At 44.6% G+C, this 20,413-nt stretch overlaps 1 protein-coding gene across 2 annotated transcripts; it reads right to left on the bottom strand.

The window, feature by feature from the left end:
* Window positions 1–8,266: 8,266 nt before the first annotated feature.
* LOC144280527 (protein NYNRIN-like) lies at window positions 8,267–13,719 on the bottom strand. Of its 2 annotated transcripts, none has more exons than XM_077842668.1 (2): window positions 12,184–12,253; window positions 8,267–10,354 (listed from the first exon to the last, which is right to left on the bottom strand). In XM_077842668.1, exons 1-2 carry the CDS (start codon window positions 12,197–12,199, stop codon window positions 8,700–8,702), a joined length of 1,671 nt encoding a protein of 556 aa, XP_077698794.1. In that variant the 5' UTR covers window positions 12,200–12,253; the 3' UTR covers window positions 8,267–8,699. The 2 variants fall into 2 exon arrangements, 1 of the variants encoding a protein (XP_077698794.1); XR_013348926.1 differs by lacking the exon at window positions 12,184–12,253 and adding an exon at window positions 13,604–13,719 and having other exon boundaries at window positions 10,232–10,354.
* Window positions 13,720–20,413: the final 6,694 nt, after the last annotated feature.

The following is a 20,413-nucleotide window of genomic DNA, read 5'->3' as shown; positions in this document are numbered from 1 at the left end:
TTTATTTATTTATTCATGAGAGACATACAGGGAGAGGCAGAGACTCTCTGTGGAACTTGATTCTATGATCCCAGGATCATGACCTGAGCCAAAGGCAGATACTCAACCACTGAGCCACCCAGGTGCCTTTCTATTTAAATTTCTATTCAAAAGTTCTTTCTATGGCTTAATTTTTAGAGTGTTCAGGATTCCACTGTAAAATGCATTTGGTTCTGAGAGTCATATTAACCACAGCAAAAATATTCGTTGAGCATTTTACAATTTATAAGCACATTTACACATAGTGCCTCATTTACTTAAAACAACAACTTCGTTTTTCTCTCACCATCTTAAGAACAGGACTTAGAAAATTATGTATCTTCAGTTCTTAGGTATAGGAGTTAGAACTGAATCTGGTATTTGACTTTTATTCTGGGCATTATTCCTTAGTCCTGATGTTAACTATTAATTATTAATGTTTTAGCATAATTTTACGATGTATGAGCTGGAGAGTTAGCTTTATCTCAGCCAGTCCCCAGCCATCATCCAGGTAGATCATCTGAAATATAATTATTCTGAGGGAGAGGGGTCATTGTTAAAACTTCAGGTTCTTGAGCTCTATTCCAGGCCTACTGACTGTTCCCGGGGATGGAAATCTTCCTTTTTTAAAACAAGCATCAAGGTAAATTTTACATGCCCTAGGCTTTGAGAAGCAATGTTGTAGCAGCCACATGGTCCTCTCCTTGGCCATATACCTATTATGAGTTTCTGGGGCTCTGACCGCTTTGGGAGAAATAAGTCACAGTCAATATAGATCCCTGAAGATTCCTGGTTGAAATTTGACTCATTGGCCAAAAATTCCTTCCCCATCCCACCCAAAAATGCAGGATATTTTTTTCCAGCCTGGCCCAGAAGAAAGGCTAATCATTGTTCTCATTCTGACTAATTGGAGACAGTCTGGCCACAAATATCCCCCTTTGTGCCTTTTCTCTTCTTGTAACTTGGGCAGGGCTGCAGAGAAGCTGTTGGAAGACAGCCTGGGTGGGACCCAGAAGAGAATAATTACAACTGCAATGCCTTCTGTCATTAAGTCCTGAGTGGAATGCTGAGTCAAACAATAGAAAAGGTCTCTGCTGTCCTTGGGAACATTCTTGTTATTGTCCCAAGCCAAGGACTTGAGTGTCGAATGAGATTCTTTTATGTCTGTATTTTTTCACAATTTTTGGAATTTCCTATGGTCTGCGAAGTAATGACAATTTGCTTATAACCTTGTAGTTGCCTGTCCTCAATTTGTTAGAGTTGGTTTGGGAGACTTTGGGTAAACTGAGCAGGCTCCAATTAGGAAAGACTATTGTTTCCTTTTGATTTCTTAGAAAAGAAAAGAGGGTAAATCATTATCTCCAATATTATGGCAAGGAACCCCAATTTTTCTACCAGCAGCAATACCTTCTTGTCATGGTATATCACTTAGAAAACTTTCTTCAAATGTAAATCCAATTCACAAGTAGTAGTGGTAGTAGTAGTAATAGTAATAGCAGCAGCAGTGGTAGTAGTAGTAATAGCAGTAGTGGTAGTAGTAGTAGTAGTAATAGCAGTAGTAGCAGTAGTAGAGATAGTAAACATTTATGGAGCATTTATTTCATTTCAGTTCCTGTGCTAAGTGTTCTATGCACTTTTTTCATTCAATCCCATAGTAGCTCTGTAACTTAGAAGTATTATTATTATTCTTACTTTAGAAATGAGCAAATGGAGTCTGAGAAGGTTGAAATAAGTTTTCTAAGGTCAAATAGATAAGCATTGGAATGGTGATTTGTACCAAAAAATCTAGCCCCACAGCCATATTCCTTTTTGCTACAGCCTATGTCCCTCCCTGGATATATAATCTCTCCTATAACACAACATACCCATATTTTAAGCTTTGCTTAAGATAATAAGAATATGTAATTTGATTATTATGGTAGCTATACTTTTTAATTAAAAATTTAAGGGATCCCTGGGTGGCGCAGCGGTTTGGCCCCTGCCTTTGGCCCAGGGCGCGATCCTGGAGACCCGGGATCGAATCCCATGTCTGGCTCCCAGTGCATGGAGCCTGCTTCTCCCTCTGCCTGTGTCTCTGGCTCTGTCTCTCCTTCTCTCTCTCAAGAATAAATAAATAAAATCTTTAAAAAAAATTTTAAGACACTTGGAGGATATAGGAATGAAACTTTTGATTTGAAGCTGTCCCTAAAAAGACTAAGATGAAGTCTTTAACATCCCATAGAGACCACACCAAGGGTAACAAATGGATCCTTTCCCTTATCCCTTAATAAAGGATTTTCATCCTCAGTGTGTGGAACGATTTATAAAATGTATATTTGAGTGTACTTAATAAATATTTATTAAATGAATGAATATATTCTTATCTTTAAAGAATTTCTGACCTAGTAAGTATATCAATTATAATATATTATGTTAAATACTATTAAAAAGATAGCTGGTACCTGATTACATATATTTATTGAGGAAATAAATGAATCCGTAGGGTGTTTAGAAGACTAGTAAATCATTCCCAGAAGCATTGTCACCTATGACGTGACCTGAAAGACAAGTAGGCATAGGCCAAGTGAAGAGGTATAGGAAAGCCATACCAGGCAGAAAGGGCTGAATGGACATGGTACCTGAGACGAGAGAAAAATCACACTAACAATTTCCAGTCAGTCAGTATAGGTGGAACATAAACAAGAGTGGGATTTGGGGGAAAGATGGTGAAAATGAGGCTGACAGGCTAAGCAGAACCAGAACATGAAGGTCATTCATGCTGTGGAACTTCGACTTTATCATGTCTTTTATGGAGAACTTTTGAAAGATATGTAGCAGCAAAATTACATAATTGTGGTTTTATAAATGTATGTGTAAACACGAATGTTTAATAATCGATATATAATTCACTCTTCAGCATGAGACCTACTCTTCACAACCAATCTTTTTACAACTTTGAGGACATAAATGTTGACAAATCAAGGGAGGGCTTAAATGCTATGATAGAGCAGGATTTCTCGATCTTTGATGTTCATGGGATTACCTGGGATCTCTGACTAAAAGTATATTCTGATTCATTAGGTATGCTCTGGGGCCTTACATTCTGCATTGCTTACAAGCAATGTTGATACTGCTGGTAACTACACTTTTAAGTAGCAAGGTAGTAGAAAAGGAGCAAGACATTGTCTCAGAAAAAATAAAGTATGTTCATGAAAACTGAACATGGGGGTGGGGCATAGAATAAAGGAGGGGCATAGAATAAAAGAGGCAGCCTTCGTGAAATAAAATCTAGGCAGGTAAGAAAGAATAAGAAAATAACCAAAAGAGGCACATCAAGTAAATATATGAGAGCACTCAATCTTGACTGATGGCAAGGAGATGAAAAAAACATTTCTAAAAGGAAATGAAAGAGGATTTACTGACACCAATGACCATAAGCTATAATTCAGAGTGAGTCTGTGATAGCTAGTGCACCATTTCCCAATTTGTTCTACATAATCTTAGAACTATAGGAATTTACATGTGTTTTTGGCTAAAGCTTTTATAGCCAAATAAGCATGGGAAATGCAGTTAACTAATTTATAAGAAGCAGTTTTCCAAAGAACATCTTTGCCTTAGTCTATTCAAGTTGCTGCAACAAATATACCGCAGACTGAGTAGCTTATAAATAATAGACATTTATTTCTCGCAGTTCTAGATGCTGAGGAGTCCAACATCAAGGCGCCCATAGACTTGATGTCTACTGATTCTCAGACTACACTATTAAGAAACAAAGTAACAGAAAAGGAGCAAGACAATACCTCAGAAAACAATAAAATGTTAATGGAAACCAAAAATGGGGATGGAGCATAAAATAAAGGAGGAAGCATAAATAAAGCGTGAGCAGGTTCATATTACACAGATAGCCATCTTTGGCCATTTTCTCATTGTGTCTTTACATGGTGAAAGGAGAAAGGAAGCTCTCAGGGGACTCTTTTATAAGGACACTAATCCCATTTATGAGACCTCCACCCTCATAATCTAACCAATTTCCAAATACCCCACCCCCAAACACCATCACATTGGGAATGAGGTTCTAACACTGGAATTTTGGAAGGACACAAACATTCAATCACAGTAATCCTTTTCATAGGACACCTAATTAACATCTCAAGTCCCAGGATTTTCAATGAGCACAATATTAGAAACCTTGATTGACAGAAAAACAAAACAAAACAAAACAAAAAACAAAAAAACACTGGATTCGGAGTCAGGTATGGGTTGAAGATCCATCTCCTTCACAAGCTACTTAACGTCTCTGAACTATAGTGGCTTTATGACAAAAATGAGCATCACATTACCAATATCTCAAAGCTACTATGAATATTGAATTAAGAAGAGTAGAAGAGTTTAAACTCCAAAGCATTACAATATTATGCCTCTTTCTGACTACTTATTACATTACTTTATACAATGTTTCATTCATTGGGTTCATTCCTCAATGAAAGAATAGATAGATAGATAGATAGATAGATAGATAGATAGATAGATAGATAATAGATTTCAGAGGCCAAGAAACTCCCAAAGGAACTTAATAAGAGAGCTGGCAGTTGATTTTCTCTTGAAAAAGGCAAGAATTAGGGCAGCCCGGGTGGCTCAGCAGTTTAGCACCGCCTTCGGCCCAGGGCATGATCCTGGAGACCTGCGATCGAATCCCACATCAGACTCCCTGCATGGAGCCTGCTTCTCCCTCTGCCTGTGTCTCTGCCTCTCTCTCTCTTTCTCTCTGTGTCTCTCATGAGTAAAAAAAATTTAAAAAAATCTTTAAAAAAAGAAAAGAAAAAGGCAAGAATTAGGCAGAGGCCAATGAAGGATATGGCTTGATGTGTTTGTTTTTCCTCCTCTTTTCTGTGTGCTCTTATGTTGCTAACAGGTAGAAGACAGGATCTGACTTCTAGAAAATAATAATTGTTTGCAATGCAAAGGATAGACACTACTTGAAACAGGAGAAATTTGGAAAACAAAATCAGCTTCCATATTCCGGTGGGTGGGCCAGTGTTAATTAATAACAAATGAAATGTTAGGATTTTTCATAACCATCCCATGAGTAATACATAGTTTGGGCCATATAAATATCCAGCCAGAAAATTAATACTTTTCATACCTGAGACTGTGAAGATTCTCCATGTACCTTACCATATATACCATGTATAAGCAAGCATCTTATGAGAGAGGTTAACTATTACAAATGGGACAAAAGAAGGAAAAAAACTCATTCACAGTTAGACTACGTTTGAAATTTAAAACATCTGGGTATTTGCAAAGCATTCAATTGATTATATATTTGGTAGTCTTTTCACAAAATGTTGAGCCATTCGAAAACATCTGGATAGCTGAATGTTTATTCAGATGTTCAGTCTTAAATAGATGTTTGACAACTGCAAAATATAATTTTCCAGTTGCTTGGTTTGAATTTTGCTGAATTTTTAAAACATTGTGTCAAAACGCTGTGTTCTATCTGTGCCATTGGCCTGACTTCAGACTAATCAACGAGAACAGACTTAGGAATAAAACTCCTAAGTCAGTGTCTGAACAATCTCACCTTGCCCAATAGTAAGGTATTGTCTTTTTTTAGTTTACTTGGTGGTGTTGAGTAAGTATAGAAAAGCCTTTATTCAGCTTTAGAGAAGACAGTATGTGGTAATAGAACATTGTGATTGGGCATCAGAAGCCCTGAGTTAAAATTCTGACTGTACCTTTTACCCACTGTCTAAACTTGGGAAGCTATAATGGCCTTTTAGGAGCAGTTTCTCTTCTATTAAATAAGTTTCATAACAATGATAACTGGTCTCCAGCTGTGGGGTTTGGTGCAATAATCAAGCACGATAAGAAATAGGAATTAGTTAAATGATACATTATATCTATAAACATGTAGATATTTATGTACATGTTTATGCTTATGTAAGTTGTAAATACCCTCATTACTATTTCCTTCCAGATAAATACAATTAGTACTGTCTATGACCAACTTTGTGTTAATATGAAGAATTTTAAAAGGTGGCTGGGAAACATTACAATTTAAAACAGAAAAAAAGGGACACCTGGGTGGCTCAGCAGTTGAGCATCTGCCTTTGGCTCAGGGTGTGATCCTGAAATCCTGGGATCAAGTTCCATGTTGGGCTCCCTGCACGGAGCTTGCTTCTCCCTCTGCCTATGTCTCTGCCTCTCTCTCTCTGTGTATCTCGTGAATAAATAAATAAAAGCTTTAATAAATAAATAAATAAATAAATAAATAAATAAATAAATAAATAAATCAGAAAAAATAATATGGCCTTGAATTTCATCTTCCTACTCTTTTAATTAATAAGTACTTTGCCTCTAAGCCTACTTCATTTTTCTAACTCTGGTTTTTCTGAAACTTTTATCTATACTTGGAATATTTTTCCTTCATGTTACCACATTTTGAATCCTATGAATGTTTCATCTTCCATCTAAGATGTCAGCTTTCCCTGTGAATATTGTATTTAGCTTTCTCCTTGACAGTCATGATTTTAATGACCTGGATTTGAAAATTCACACTTCCTCTTAATAATTGCTTGACATTGGCCATTGCAACTATTCTCTTGAGATTTTTATTTCTTCAGTAGAAAGTATCATGTATCATAGAATGAACTGACAATTAAGTGAGATAATACACATCCTTCTAGTAGAAACTTTCCTTTCCAAAAAGCTTTATTTTGCCCTCAGTGCCTCTAAATAAACGATTTAGCTTCCTTCTTTCATTTTTATTTTTTATCAATATGTATTCTTTCCAAAATCAAACATTGCCACATGATTTATCAGAAAAAAAGAGGTTTCTTTATCCCTAACTACCATATTTTATTTCCAGTAGCAACCACTTCCAACTCTTTCAGTTGTTACTTTTATTTGCCTCCAGATTTCTTTTTTTAAAAAAGATTTATTTATTTATGATAGACATAGAGAGAGAGAGACAGAGAGAGAGAGACAGAGACACAGGCAGAGGGAGAAGCAAGCTCCATGCCGGGAGCCCGACGCGGGACTCGATCCCGGGACCCCAGGATCGCTCCCTGGGCCAAAGGCAGGTGCGAAACCGCTGAGCCACCCAGAGATCCTCTGCCTCCAAATTTCTAATTACCATCTTTATACTGGAATTTATTGAATTTTCCATTTTAATTAGTAGGAAGGGAAGATTAACCTCTTCTTCCATGACATACATACATTTTTCCTTCCTAATTCTCAATATATCTCACTGTTCATTATTATAGATGTTGAAATATTATTCACATGTAAGATAAAAAGAGGACAACCATTATATTTCCTTTTTTGTACTACTTTTCATTTTCCCTGGAGTTAAGGATTGCTTTATTTTTTAATATCATAGTTTACATACTATTAACTCTTCTACTTTTTCTTCTAATAATATGTCTTTAAACTGCCTTCAGTCTTTTGGACAGTCTATTTTTCTGCAGTGGTAAAACAGAATACAATGTGAAATGTACTTTGACTTGAAATTGTGCTCTTAATAAAGCCCACATTACATTGATTCATTGTATTAGTTCAATGTGATGACATCAATCTAAATATCCTCTCAACAAGAATACTTGCTGGATGAAATACTTAGAATTTTCTTTACTAGTAAGAGAAAGTTTTTAGATTTTTAGGAATTAGATTTCAGCTCTCCAAAAATGTACATCCACTTTGTATTTTTAATTTTGTTTTGGTAGACCAACTATTAATCAGGCCCTTTGCACCTATAAATCCATCATATAGTCTACTTGTGATTCTCATGATTTCTGTCACCTGGTATACAGGCCACGTATAATCAGTCCCCTCATGTTGAGTGTGAGTGTGACTGTTAAGTTTTTTTTAGTAACTAGACGGAAATGAGACCGCCAAGGCAAGCGAGGGTCCAGGAACAGATTTTATTGCAGGCACCCTCGGGCGAGGTTCCACGACTCACGGGGGAAAGAGAGTGAGTCGAGGAAGTCGCCCCAAGACAAGGTGGTAGGGGGTTTACATAACGTTGTAAGGCAGAACGGTTTCCTATTGGTTGGCTCATATGCAAAGGAAGGATTGCAATCCAACCAGTCAGAGTGACCCTCACTATGCATAGGAAGGATTGCAATTCGACCAGTCAGAGTGACCCTCACTATGCATAGGAAGGATTGCAATTCGACCAGTCAAAGGTGACTTCCTCCTCTGGGGTTTGAAGGGCATTGGGTTCGGTTGAGGAAGTCCAAAGGAGAGGTGTAAGGGTCTGCTCAAGCTGTCATCCCAAGTGGAGGTGGTGACAGGAACTTCAGCCATTTTGGCATATCCGCCATCTTGAGGAGTTTCCCTTCCCGCCTGGCCCCAACATTCCGACCTTTTGTTTTATATAATGGTGTCGGGGGCGTCGACTCTGCTCTGGCTACTTCCTGCTGACGGTGGGGCGTCGTTGTAGGGGTAGTCGGACGTGGGCAGGCGAGAGTATGGGTGAAGTAAAAGTTGGTTGACAGATACCCGGGTGAGTTCTTGCAGGCGTTCCAGTCTTGGGGTACCGGCTGCAAGGGGATCGGCTGGTTTGAGAAAGTTCAGACATCCAAAAGGTTCCTTCGGCATGTCTTGAAGTACAGGTGATGGGTGTCTTCCCTGAGTAACAAGTTCTGGGCATGTGGGTATAAGATGAAAAGTAGCGCGAGGTACCGCTGCCTTTCATGCAATCACATTCTACCGCTTGGATCGGGGGGCTCAGGAGAAGTATGAGAAGGAGCCCTAGCCAGGCGGAGTTTGGTGGGTCCCACCATCTGGGAGGTCCATTCGATACCTGTGGGTGCCCGTTTAAGGTTGTTGATGTGCACCCATGCCGTATGTCCCAGCAATTTTGCCGCGGTTGGGGTGGTGAGGATGACCGTGTGAGGTCCGGTCCATCGGGTCTGCAGGGAGCCTGGCTGCAGATTTCTGAGAAGGACCTGGTCCCCTGGGGATAAGTCTCGTGGAGAGGCTTCCTCGGAGGCATTGTCGGTCGGGGCCGGAATGACAGCATCAGCATGGGCTCTCAAGAGGGCCCGGAGGAGGGTAAGGTAAGGCAGATAGGATAAAAGAGGTGGAGGAATGGCCGGGAGGTTGTGGTTGATAAGGAAGGGCCGACCATACAGTAACTCAAAGGGACTCAAACCTGATGGTCCTCGGGGGGACGCCCGGAGTCTGGTGAGAGCTATAGGTAACAGTGTGGGCCACGACAGGCGAGTCTCCAGGGTAAGTTTAGTGAGTTGAGCCTTAAGTAGCCCGTTGGCCCTTTCCACCTTACCCGAAGACTGAGGGTGGTAGGGGATGTGCAGCTTCCAGGTAATGTTGAGGCTCTCGGCCACCTGTTGGGTCACACTGGAGATAAATGCCGGCCCGTTGTCTGACTGTAGGGTCCGGGGTAACCCAAACCTCGGGATGATGTGCTCAATGAGGATTGTGGCCACCACATCTGCAGTCTCTCTGGCTGTGGGGTATGCCTCAATCCATCCTGTAAAAGTATCAACCAAAGTCAGTAGATAACGAAAGGCTTTATGGCGGGGCATGTGAGTGAAGTCCAGCTGCCAGTCTTCACCGGGCTGATGGCCTCGGAGCTGATGGTTAGGCCCCGGCCTGCGGATTCCTCCCTGTGCATTTACGGCCGAGCAGGTTTTACAAGCCCTATGGACAGCCTCAATCACCTTAGGTAGGGATGGATAGTAAAACAGGGGCTGGAGAAACTGGTTCAGTGCCCTTGGGCCAATATGGAGAGATTGGTGGATATCAGTAATTAGGGTATGGGCCAGGTTTTCTGGGAGGGCAATCTTCCCTCGGATGTAAATCCATCCTTTACTTTCTGCCTTTCCTCCCAGGGCCTGGAGGGCTTGAGTTTCCTTTATAGAGTAGAAAGGTCGATGAGGGGTATTAAGGAAGAGGATGGGAGATATTGGGTTACTTAAGGCCGTTTCCCTGGCCACTGAGTCGGCCTTATTATTTCCTATGGAGACCATGTCTTTAGAAGTCTGATGGCCCCTACAGTGAACGATTGCAACCTCAGTGGGCAGACTAAGGGCCTCAAGCAATTTGGCAATGAGAGGTCCATTTACTATAGGCGTCCCCTTGGTGGTTAAAAATCCCCGCTCCTGCCAGAGGACGGAATGAGTATGAACGATGAGATAGGCATATTTTGAGTCGGTGTAGATGGTGACTCGTTGTCCCTTAGATAGATGTAGAGCCCTGGTGAGAGCTATAAGTTCAGCCCTTTGGGAAGTAGTCCCAATTGGGAGGGGGACTGTCTCCACTACCGTCTCTGGGGTGACTACAGCATAGGCGGCGTGTCTCCGACCATCCGCAGCCAGGAAGGAGCTGCCATCTACAAAGAGTATACGGTCAGGGTTGGATAATGGCTGATCAGAGAGTCCAGGGTGGGGAGGGGTGAGATCCTCTATGAGCTGCGGGCAGGAGTGAGTGGGTTCAGAGGTAGGCGAAGGTGTAGGCAACAGAGTTGCAGGATTTAAGCGGGGAGAGGTAGAGAGGGAGATTTGAGGGTTTTCGATGAATAGCAGATGGAAGAGTTGGAGACGAGAGGGGGTTAGGTGGGCCAGGGATCGGTGGCTAAGAAGATCCCCAAGTCGATGGGGGGAGTAAACCACGAGGGGTTGTCCCAAAGTCAATTTGAGAGCCTCCTTAGTTAAGGAGGCAGCAGCTGCGAGCGCCCTAAGGCAGGGCTGCCATCCGCGGGCGGTGCTGTCTAGCTGCTTAGATAGATAGGCTATAATCCGGTAAGTAGGTCCAACCGGTTGGGCCAAAAGGCCAGTAGCTGAACCCGACCGCTCCTCAGTGTAAAGGTGGAATGGTTTTGAAGGGTCAGGCAAAGTTAGTATTGGCCCAGCGGTGAGACAGTCTCTTAACTTGGAAAACAGGCGGCGGACCGAAGAGGGATCAGTGAGAGGACCCTGGGGAGTGTCCTTTGCCGCTTGGTATAAGGGGCGGGCCAAAATAGAAAAGTTTGGAATCCAGTGTCTAAAGAAGCCAGCCAACCCGAGGAAGGAAAGTATTTCATCTGCCATCTGAGGGGGTTGGAGCTCTCGTAGGAGGCGGATACGGTCTCCGGTAAGAGATTTAGAGGTGGGGGTCAGGTGGATTCCCAGATAAGTGACCGAAGGGGTGCAGAGTTGTGCCTTAGAGGGTGTGACCCGATACCCTTTGCTCCCTAGGAAGTTAAGTAGGGAGGTGGTGTCATCCTGGGAGATGGTGAGGGCAGGGCTGCAGAGGAGGAGGTCGTCTACATATTGTAGTAAGGTACTAGCCTTAAGGAGGCATTGTTGTAAATCCGCAGCCAAGGCCTGACCAAAAATATGGGGGCTGTCCCGGAACCCCTGGGGTAGGACAGTCCAGGTTAATTGTCCAGAGGTATGTGTGTCTGGGTCTTCCCAGGTGAAGGCGAAAAGAAAGTAGGAATCGGGGTGTAGGGGAATAGTAAAAAAGGCATCCTTCAGGTCCAACACCGTAAAGTGAGTGGTGCTTGGAGGGATATGGGATAGCAGGGTATAAGGGTTAGGAACCACTGGATGGAGAGGGACTATTGCCTCATTAATGAGTCGGAGGTCCTGAACCAATCGATAAGCTCCGGAGGGTTTACGGACCGGCAGGATGGGGGAGTTACAGGGAGAGCTTATGGGAATCAGAAGTCCCTGACGCTTTAGTCGTTCTATGATCGGTTTGAGGCCGAGGCGATGGAGGAGGGAGATAGGGAACTGGGGTCTAGAGGGGAACTTGGAACCGTCCTTGAGTTTTATTTTGACGGGAGGGTGGTGGGAGGCCACTACAGGTTCCGAGGTATCCCATACTTGGGGGTTCACGAAGGGTAATTGATCCGGAGTAGGAGTAGATGGAGTGGAGAGATATAGGATGAGACGAGCTGAGGGTGAGGAGGGAGGAGAGGGGGACAAATGAATAGTTGCCCCTAGCTTTTGGAGGATATCCCTACCCAGCAGGGGCACTGGGCATGAGGGAATCACCAGGAATGAGTGAGAGAAGGGGAACCCATCCAGGCTACAAGTAAGGGGAGGTGTGGCCCTAGGAGTGGAGGAGTTCCCGTCGATCCCCATAACAGCGACTGGTGAGGGTTGAGTAGGTCCCGCGTAGGAAGGCAGAACAGAATAGGTAGCCCCGTATCCAGCAGAAAGGAGATGGACTTACCCGCTACCTGGAGCATGGCCCTGGGCTCGGCCTGGGTGAGAGGGGCGGCCGAGGCTGGGCTCCGTCAGTCGTCCTCCAACCCGAGCAGTTGGAAGGCTGGACTCACCGTCTCGGGTCTTCCCCCGCGTTGAGGCGCCGAGGATTCCCTGAGACTAGGGCAGTCGGATTTCCAGTGGCCCATCAAATGGCAGAGAGGGCATGGTCGAGTTGGTGCCCTCGGGTTGGGGCACTGACGGGCCCAATGGCCTTCAGTCCCGCATTTGAAGCAGGCCCCCGAGGGGTGCGGGTGGGTCCCCCTCTCTGCTGGCTCCTGGAGCCGTGGCCGCAGGGCTGCTGCCAAGGCCTGGGTTTGTAGCTGAACCTTCTGCTGGAGTCTGGCCTGTCGCTTCAGCTCTGCGGCTTCCTCACGGGAGTTAAAGACCTTAAACGCCATTCTCACTAGGTCAGAGATGGGGGTCTGAGGGCCTTCCTCGACTTTCTTTAATTTTTTGCGGATATCTGGGGCTGACTGAGAGATAAAATGTGTGGCTAGAACCGTGGCCCCCGCGGGACAGGCCGGGTCCAAGCGAGTGTACTGAATTAATGCCTCGGTCAGCCGGTTAAGGAATATAGCCGGGTTTTCGTCAGGGGCCTGTATGATTTCTCTGATCTTGTCATAATTTACGGCCTTATTAGAGGCCGCCCGCATGCCGGCGATGAGACACCGGACCATGTGGTCGCGGCGCCGGCGGCCATCTTGGCCGTCTTGGTAATCCCAGCCTGGCTCTACGGCGGGGACCGCCTGAGCACCGACCGCCATTGTGGCGTCGGTCAGGTGGACCTGATCAGCGTGTCCCCGGGCAGCAGCCTGGATACGTTCCCTCTCCTCAGTGGTGAGGGTGGTGGTCTGGATGACATGTAAGTCATGCCAGGTTAGGTCATAGGCCTGCGCCAAGTATTGGAATTCCTTGATGTAGTTGTCGGGATTGGCCGAAAAGGAACCTAAGCGTTTTTCTATTTGGGATAGGTCTTGTAGAGAAAAGGGCGCATGGACTCGGACAACCCCTTCAGCCCCTGCAACCTCCCTCAAGGGGCAGACCAGGTCCGGGGAAGAGTTTTTGGATCTGGTACGGGCAGAGATAGGAGGAGAAGGGAGGGGGCTGGAAGGTGGTTGAGGTTCTGGGGCTGGGAGGAGAGGAACGGTTGGAGAGGGTATGCTCGAGGCTGGGCCTGGGCCTGGAGTTTCGGAGATTGAGGAAGGAGTCGGGGACACAGGTTGTTGGGGAGCGGGTTGGTAGGGAGGAGGAGACAGGTGTGGGGCCCTTACAGGGGGCCTGGAGAGATCTTCAGGAGGCTCCACGAGGGGGGATGGAGGGGCCAAGTTGGAGTCTCTAGAGGTGGAGTGGGGAAGAGTCGGCGGGGGAGAGCGGGCTAGGAGTACCTGAAAGGTTGAGCAGCTAGAGCAGAGTTCTGGTCTGGAGCGCAGGGTCCAGAAAGCCTGGACATAGGGCACCTCAGACCATTTGCCTTGGCGTCTACAGAGATTATCAAGGTCCGTAAGTATCTGATAATCAAAAGTGCCTTCAGGTGGCCATTGCGCTTGGTTATTCAGCCGATATTGAGGCCAAGCGACGGTACAGTAATGGATAAGGCGTCGCCTTTCGTAAGTCCTGGTCTAACTCCAGAGTTCGGAGATTAGCCAGTAGGCATCCTAAAGGCGTTTTGGAATCGAATTTGGACTGGGAGGTTCCCATGGCTCCTTCCCGTATCAGCTCAAGACTTGGAGGAGGGCGTCCCCTCGACTGTGAATTGAGCTGCTGCTTACATAAGTGGTCACCGTGGAATAAGGACGTCTCCTTTACTCCCCGGAACCGCGGAGCCACCAGGTGGCGGAGGAGGGTTTGCCCTGACGCGGCCGCGATTAGGACAGGGCGCCCCGGGAGAGGGTCGGGAACCAGGGAACACTCACCGCGAGGAGTCCGGTGACCCCAGCAGAGAAAGAGAGCGGAGTTCCAGTCCGACGGAAGAGGAGAGAGCCTCTGTGCTGTTGCAGGGACTCGATCTCCTCCCGGGTTTCGGCACCAAATGTTAAGTTTTTTTTAGTAACTAGACGGAAATGAGACCGCCAAGGCAAGCGAGGGTCCAGGAACAGATTTTATTGCAGGCACCCTCGGGCGAGGTTCCACGACTCACGGGGGAAAGAGAGTGAGTCGAGGAAGTCGCCCCAAGACAAGGTGGTAGGGGGTTTACATAACGTTGTAAGGCAGAACGGTTTCCTATTGGTTGGCTCATATGCAAAGGAAGGATTGCAATCCAACCAGTCAGAGTGACCCTCACTATGCATAGGAAGGATTGCAATTCGACCAGTCAGAGTGACCCTCACTATGCATAGGAAGGATTGCAATTCGACCAGTCAAAGGTGACTTCCTCCTCTGGGGTTTGAAGGGCATTGGGTTCGGTTGAGGAAGTCCAAAGGAGAGGTGTAAGGGTCTGCTCAAGCTGTCATCCCAAGTGGAGGTGGTGACAGGAACTTCAGCCATTTTGGCATATCCGCCATCTTGAGGAGTTTCCCTTCCCGCCTGGCCCCAACAGTGACTATGCATAAGATATAGTTCACTCCTATGATTAAATTATGTTATTTGACAAAGGCAAATGATTTTGCATATTAATGTTAAGGTCCCCAAATCAGTTGACTTTGAATTAATCAGAAAGGAGATTATCTTTGTTGGGCCTGACTTCATCAGGGGATTACTTAAAAGGGAATGGGACTGTCCTAAGGGAAGAGATTCAAAGTGAGAGAGATATTCTCCCTCCTGATGGCCATAAAGAAGTAAAACACTATGTTATAGATGGGGCCACCTGGGCAAATGACAAAAGCCACTAATCATCCCCAGACAACAACCATCAAGAAAGCAGAGACCTATGAGCTTGAATAGGACCATGAGCTAGCTAATTTCAGATCTGTGAGATTTTGAGTAGAAAACCCAAGTAACACCATGCTTAAACTTCTAATCTATAGAACTGAGAGATAATAAATGAATGTTCTAAGGCACAAAGTTTGTGGTAGTATATTATGTAGCAATAGAAAACTAATGCACTATTTGCATCTAAAAGGTTCATCAGTGGCAGATAGTCTCCTTTGCTGTCCTGTCTGCTGCTCACTGGCAGGGTATTCAATAAACTTTTATCTCTTTTGTTTTGTGTGAATTCTTTCACTGCCTCTGCAGCCAGCCTCCACCCAGTTGGGTTGCCCCACATTTCGTGGCCCTATGGAGACCTTCTGCTGGTCCAGGGCTTTCCTCAGATTCTCCAGGAATTTCTTGGAACTTTCCTTCAGTGGACAGACTTTAGCACTCCTTCAGGAACTGATGACCTCCAGCTGAGGTTATTCCTTGGTGAGGATCTGAAACCCAGGGGGGACCCTCAGATCAACTTTGCCCAAAAGGGTGAGAGATTTCCCCTATTGCCCTTCAGAGGGATCCTTCTCTTTCCCTTTTCAGCTGTTCCATGGTCTAACCCTAGTACTCTTCAGACAACTGAAGATCTTTGGCCAGGGTAGCTCCCTAGTGTGAACTAAAGGTTTGAGGACAAACTACTCATGCCTGTGAGGGCAAAAGACCCATTTCTTTTCCTCTCCCACTCTATCTGCAGTTCATTCATGGTGAATCTGACATGTTAGAGATTCATTTGGAACCTTTTCCTGATGCCAGTCAACTCTCAGCCACCTTGCTTCTTTTGCCTCTTCTCCTTACTCTTGTGTTCCTGCAAATCCAGCTGCCATCTTGATTTATAGGCAAAACACTGAGTACCTCCTCCCTTTTCTGACCTGGGCTGGTCACCCCATGTCTGGCTTTCCCTGTTGCAAAAGATGCCACAGCAGGGATTGCAACTGTCATTTGCCATGACCCTCTCCTTGGTAGGACACCATACTATAGTCAGTTGCTTTACTGACTCTAGGTCCAGTCTTTTTCAAGTCAGTGGGATGCCCTGACTAAAATCATGGCCACTAGTTGGAGCTCCATTCCCCTCAGTGGAATGCTCCTTTCAGAATCAGCAACTGGTCTTTCCCACTATGGAACAAACCCCCTCTATTCCCTTGGACTCACCCTTGGGCCATATCCTTAAAAACTGGAAGAAATTTGCCCCCACCTACAGACCCGAGGAAGAGTTTTCCATAATGTTTCCTGGTCTCAGTAAAAACTCCCAGATCGTAGGGGATAGCCCCTCCATGGAACTTTTTCTTATAATACTATTTTCCAGATTGATCTCTTTTGCTGGTTGTAGATCCCACATGTGCAAGACTTCATGACATTGTCCCAAAAATTCTGACCTCTGCAAAAACTGTAGAATGTATCTTGCTCAGTTTCATGGTCTATTTGACCCTGAAGATAGACTTCAAAACCTTTGGTAACTTGAAACTTTTAAGTTTTGCTAAGTTAAGTGACAAATTCAGTTGAATTCATTGGATATTTCAGTCTTTTCCAAATAAGATAAAGTACTAAAACATTAATTATGAAACTTAAGGCTTATCTGCTTTTGATTTCTTATTGCAGAGAAACTAAAGATACTTGAGTTTGTTGGAAAACATTCTTTGTGCATTATTAAAAGAACTATACTATGAAAAATGCATGTTCCTAAAAAATTATGAAATGTATTCATAAACTTGCCTGGAGTAATAGTTTCCAATTGGTTACTACTTAGTTTTCACTGGAGACTAAAGTTTCTGAGAACTAAAATTCTGCTAAATGTAATTAAGACTGATGGAAATGATAAGGAAAGCAAATCTGTATGTAGGAAAGTAGATGTGTAAGAAAGATATAAGGAATGAGAATACATTTTTGTTGAAGGAAAAAGAATGTAATTTTGTCTTAAAATTGACAATTAAATGTCATAGAGAGTAGGTTTTTGGAGAGAAAAAGCTTGGGACAAAATTTGAATGCAAACGAAAGTTGCAGGTTGATGAAGGGAAAGCTTTAGGAAAGAGATTTATGTTTGCTCAGGACAGACTAAGATTGAAATGACAAAGTTTTCTTGGATTGTTGGTCTGCTCTTGGTAAGAAAATATAAACAAAAGTTTTATTCTTTTCTTTATCTTCCCAGAAAACCAAAACTTCTGTTTTGTCTTTATTGGATCTTTGATTACTTCAGAAAGTTAAAACTACTCAATGTTAAAGGAGCGAAGTTTTGCTAACAATGATATAGCTTTCTGTAGAATCCCTTTTAACCATCTTGGTGAAATGCAAATAATCTTATTTAGGCATGAGCTTCAAAATTTTCTAAGATTTTTAACAAACTTCCCCAAGATTTGAATTGCAAATGAAGGGTTTCTGTTGTTTGTTTGTTTTTTGCTAATTAGGCTTGTTTATTTGGTATGTTATATTCTAGTATAAGGTCATCACTTGATATTCTGATTATTGAAGTGTTGTGTGTCACAGAAATAAGTAGATTTCCTGAGTTAAGATGGTGTAGGAATAGGGAAACCTAAATTGATCTAGTCCTTAGATTTCAGCTAGAAAGTTATCGAATCATTCTGAACAACTACAGAATCAATTGGAGATCTGAGAAAATAATTGTAGAATCATGATTATACAAATAGAAAAGCGACTACTTTTTGGAAAGTAGGAGGAGCTGTGATATATGGGAGGATACAGAGAGAACAGGGAGCTGGCTTAAAGAGCGTACCACAGGGATTCCTGGGTAGCTCAGTGGCTCAGGGTGTGATCCTGGAGTCCCCCGATCCTGGAGTTTGGATCGAGTCTCACATTGGGCTCCCTGCATGGAGCCTGTTTCTCCCTCTGCCTGTGTCTCTCATGAATATAAAAATAAAATCTTAAAAAAAAAAAAAAGAGGAGGCTACCACAAAGTTTTATAAGCAGCAGAATGCAGAATCAGAACTTTTAGAAGTTGGCTGCAGTGGCAGATGTCCCTGGCTTAAAAGTGCTCAGGGGGTGAAGCAGGACAGAATCCCAGGTGGGACAGCATGGCCTCGGGATATGCGGGTTCACAAGAAGAATGGGGTGCCTGAGTGCAGCAGAGTTCCCCGCATCAGAGCCGGGAGTTTATGATCGGTGTTGCCATAAACTGCAAGCTGCTGCAAGGTCATGCAACTGCTCTCTGGCAGAGGGCCAGAAAAAGGCAGAAGGCTGGTGAGACCATCCTCCTAACTCTTGGGAGGAACAGCAAAGGTCTACAGCACAGGAGTTCCTAAAATTTGGAGACTTGAAACTCAGTCATGTGCCTGAGATAAAAACGCTTGGTCACAGGCTGGGTGAACGCAGAGTTTGGAGGGACCCCAGAGGGACAAAAGTGACTGCTGTTCTGTGAGGGCTCACTGAAGACTGAGGGGTGCAAACTTTTAGCTACATTGCTAGAGAGCAGAGCACCGCCATATTCATCCTTCCCCCAAACCCCCACATTTGGCGCCGAAAACCCTCCAGGAGTAAAACAGCACCACATAGTGCAATCTGGAGCTGCTTACACTGAGCCTGGCTCCCTCGCAAGGGAGGTGCATTTCTCTAAGTGCAAAGGCACCTGATAATCAGCACAACAGGACCCTCCCCCCAGAAGAGCAGCAAGAACAAATGGCTAGCATCAAGTTTACAGATCATAGAGAACTGTAGAACCTCAGCCCTTGGGGAAACAGTATAGCATTTTTTTTTAAATCCTTTAATCTTATAGTTTTATTTTTTCAGCTATTTTCTTACTTTTTCAATTCTTTTTTATTTTAATTTTTATATATGTTATGTATATATATTCATTTTCGGTTTCTGCTCATTGTGCTTTATTTTACTTTATATTTGTGTGTGTCTATATTTTCTTTCTTTTTTCTTTCTTTCTTTCTTTCTTTCTTTCTTTCTTTCTTTCTTTCTTTCTTCTTCCTTTTCTATTTCAGGATCTAGTTTCTTTTAACAAGCAGATGAGGAGGCAAGATGGCGGAAGAGTAGGGTCCCCAAGTCACCCGCCCCCACCAACTTACCTAGATAACTTTCAAATCATCCTGAAAACCTACGAATTCACCTGAGATTTAAAGAGAGAACAGCTAGAATGCTACAGTGAGAAGAGTTCGTGCTTCTATCAAGGTAGGAAGACAGGGGAAAAAAAAAAAAACACAACTAAAAAGCATCCAAGAGGGATGGGCCCCACGAGGAGCCGGCCTAAGGCCATGTGGAGAGAGCCCCCAGGACAGGAAAGCCCCATCCTGGAAAAGCAGGAGCTGCACCAATCTTTACGCCCGGGAGTGAGGAACAGGATCCCAGGAGGGGCGGGGATGCCCTCAGGCTCCCAGGGACACTAACAGAGCACCTGCGCCCCGGGAGAGAGCGCCACCGAGCTCCTTAAAGGGCTGGAGTGCGCCTGGCTGAGCCCGGGAGCAGCTCAGAGGTGGCTCCGCCCAGAGTGGCTGTGTGGCCGGGAGCACGATTCCACCAGCACAGGCCCCGGAGCCCAGGGCGCCAGGGGACACAGCCCAGGATCCTGCGCTCCCCCAAGGGACAGGCGGACACCAGGAGGACACAGGGCAGTGAGGACGCTCCTGCCACTGGGCGGCTCCGAGCTGTGCAGATCAGTGCCCCCCGCCCCCGGAGCATCCAGGCCTCTGCGGACTGGGACCTGCGGTAGTTACTGCGGGAGTTGACTCCAGGGCTGGGGAGCTGGCCGCTGCCACTGTTGTTGTTCCTCCTGGGGCCTCACAGGATAAACAACCCCCGCTGAGACTCACATTAGCCTCACAGAATAAACAGGATAAACAATGCCCACTGAGCCACGCACCAGGCTGGGGACTGAGCAGCTCCCCCAGGTGCTCACACCTGAGAATCAGCACAGCAGGCCCCTCCCCCAGAAGACGAGCTAGATGGACAGGGGAAAAGCAAGTTATTGACCAAGCAGCACTGGAAAGTTCCAGGGGAAGTTGAGGGATTTACAGTATATAGAATCAGAGGATACTCCCCCTTGTTTTTTGTTTTCTGTTTGCTTCCCTCCCCCCCATTTTTTTCTTTTGCTTTTCTCTTTTTTCCTTCTTCTTCTTTTTTTTCTTTTCTTTTTTCTCTTCTCTCTTTTTCTCCTTTTCCCAGTACACTTGTTTTATGCCAGTCTGCACTGAGGAAAATGACTAGAAGGAAAAACTCACCTCAAAAGAAAGAATCAGAAACAGTTCTCTCTCCCACAGTTACAAATTTGGATTACAATTCAATGTCAGAAAGCCAGTTCAGAAGCACTATTATAAAGCTACTGGTGGCTCTAGATTAAAACATAA

The sequence above is a fragment of the Canis aureus genome, chromosome 12, assembly GCF_053574225.1.
Source record: "Canis aureus isolate CA01 chromosome 12, VMU_Caureus_v.1.0, whole genome shotgun sequence".
Classification (NCBI taxonomy): Eukaryota; Metazoa; Chordata; class Mammalia; order Carnivora; family Canidae; genus Canis; species Canis aureus.
The sequence above is the reverse complement of the archived record's forward strand: the minus strand, read 5'-3'. Positions and strand labels throughout refer to the sequence as shown.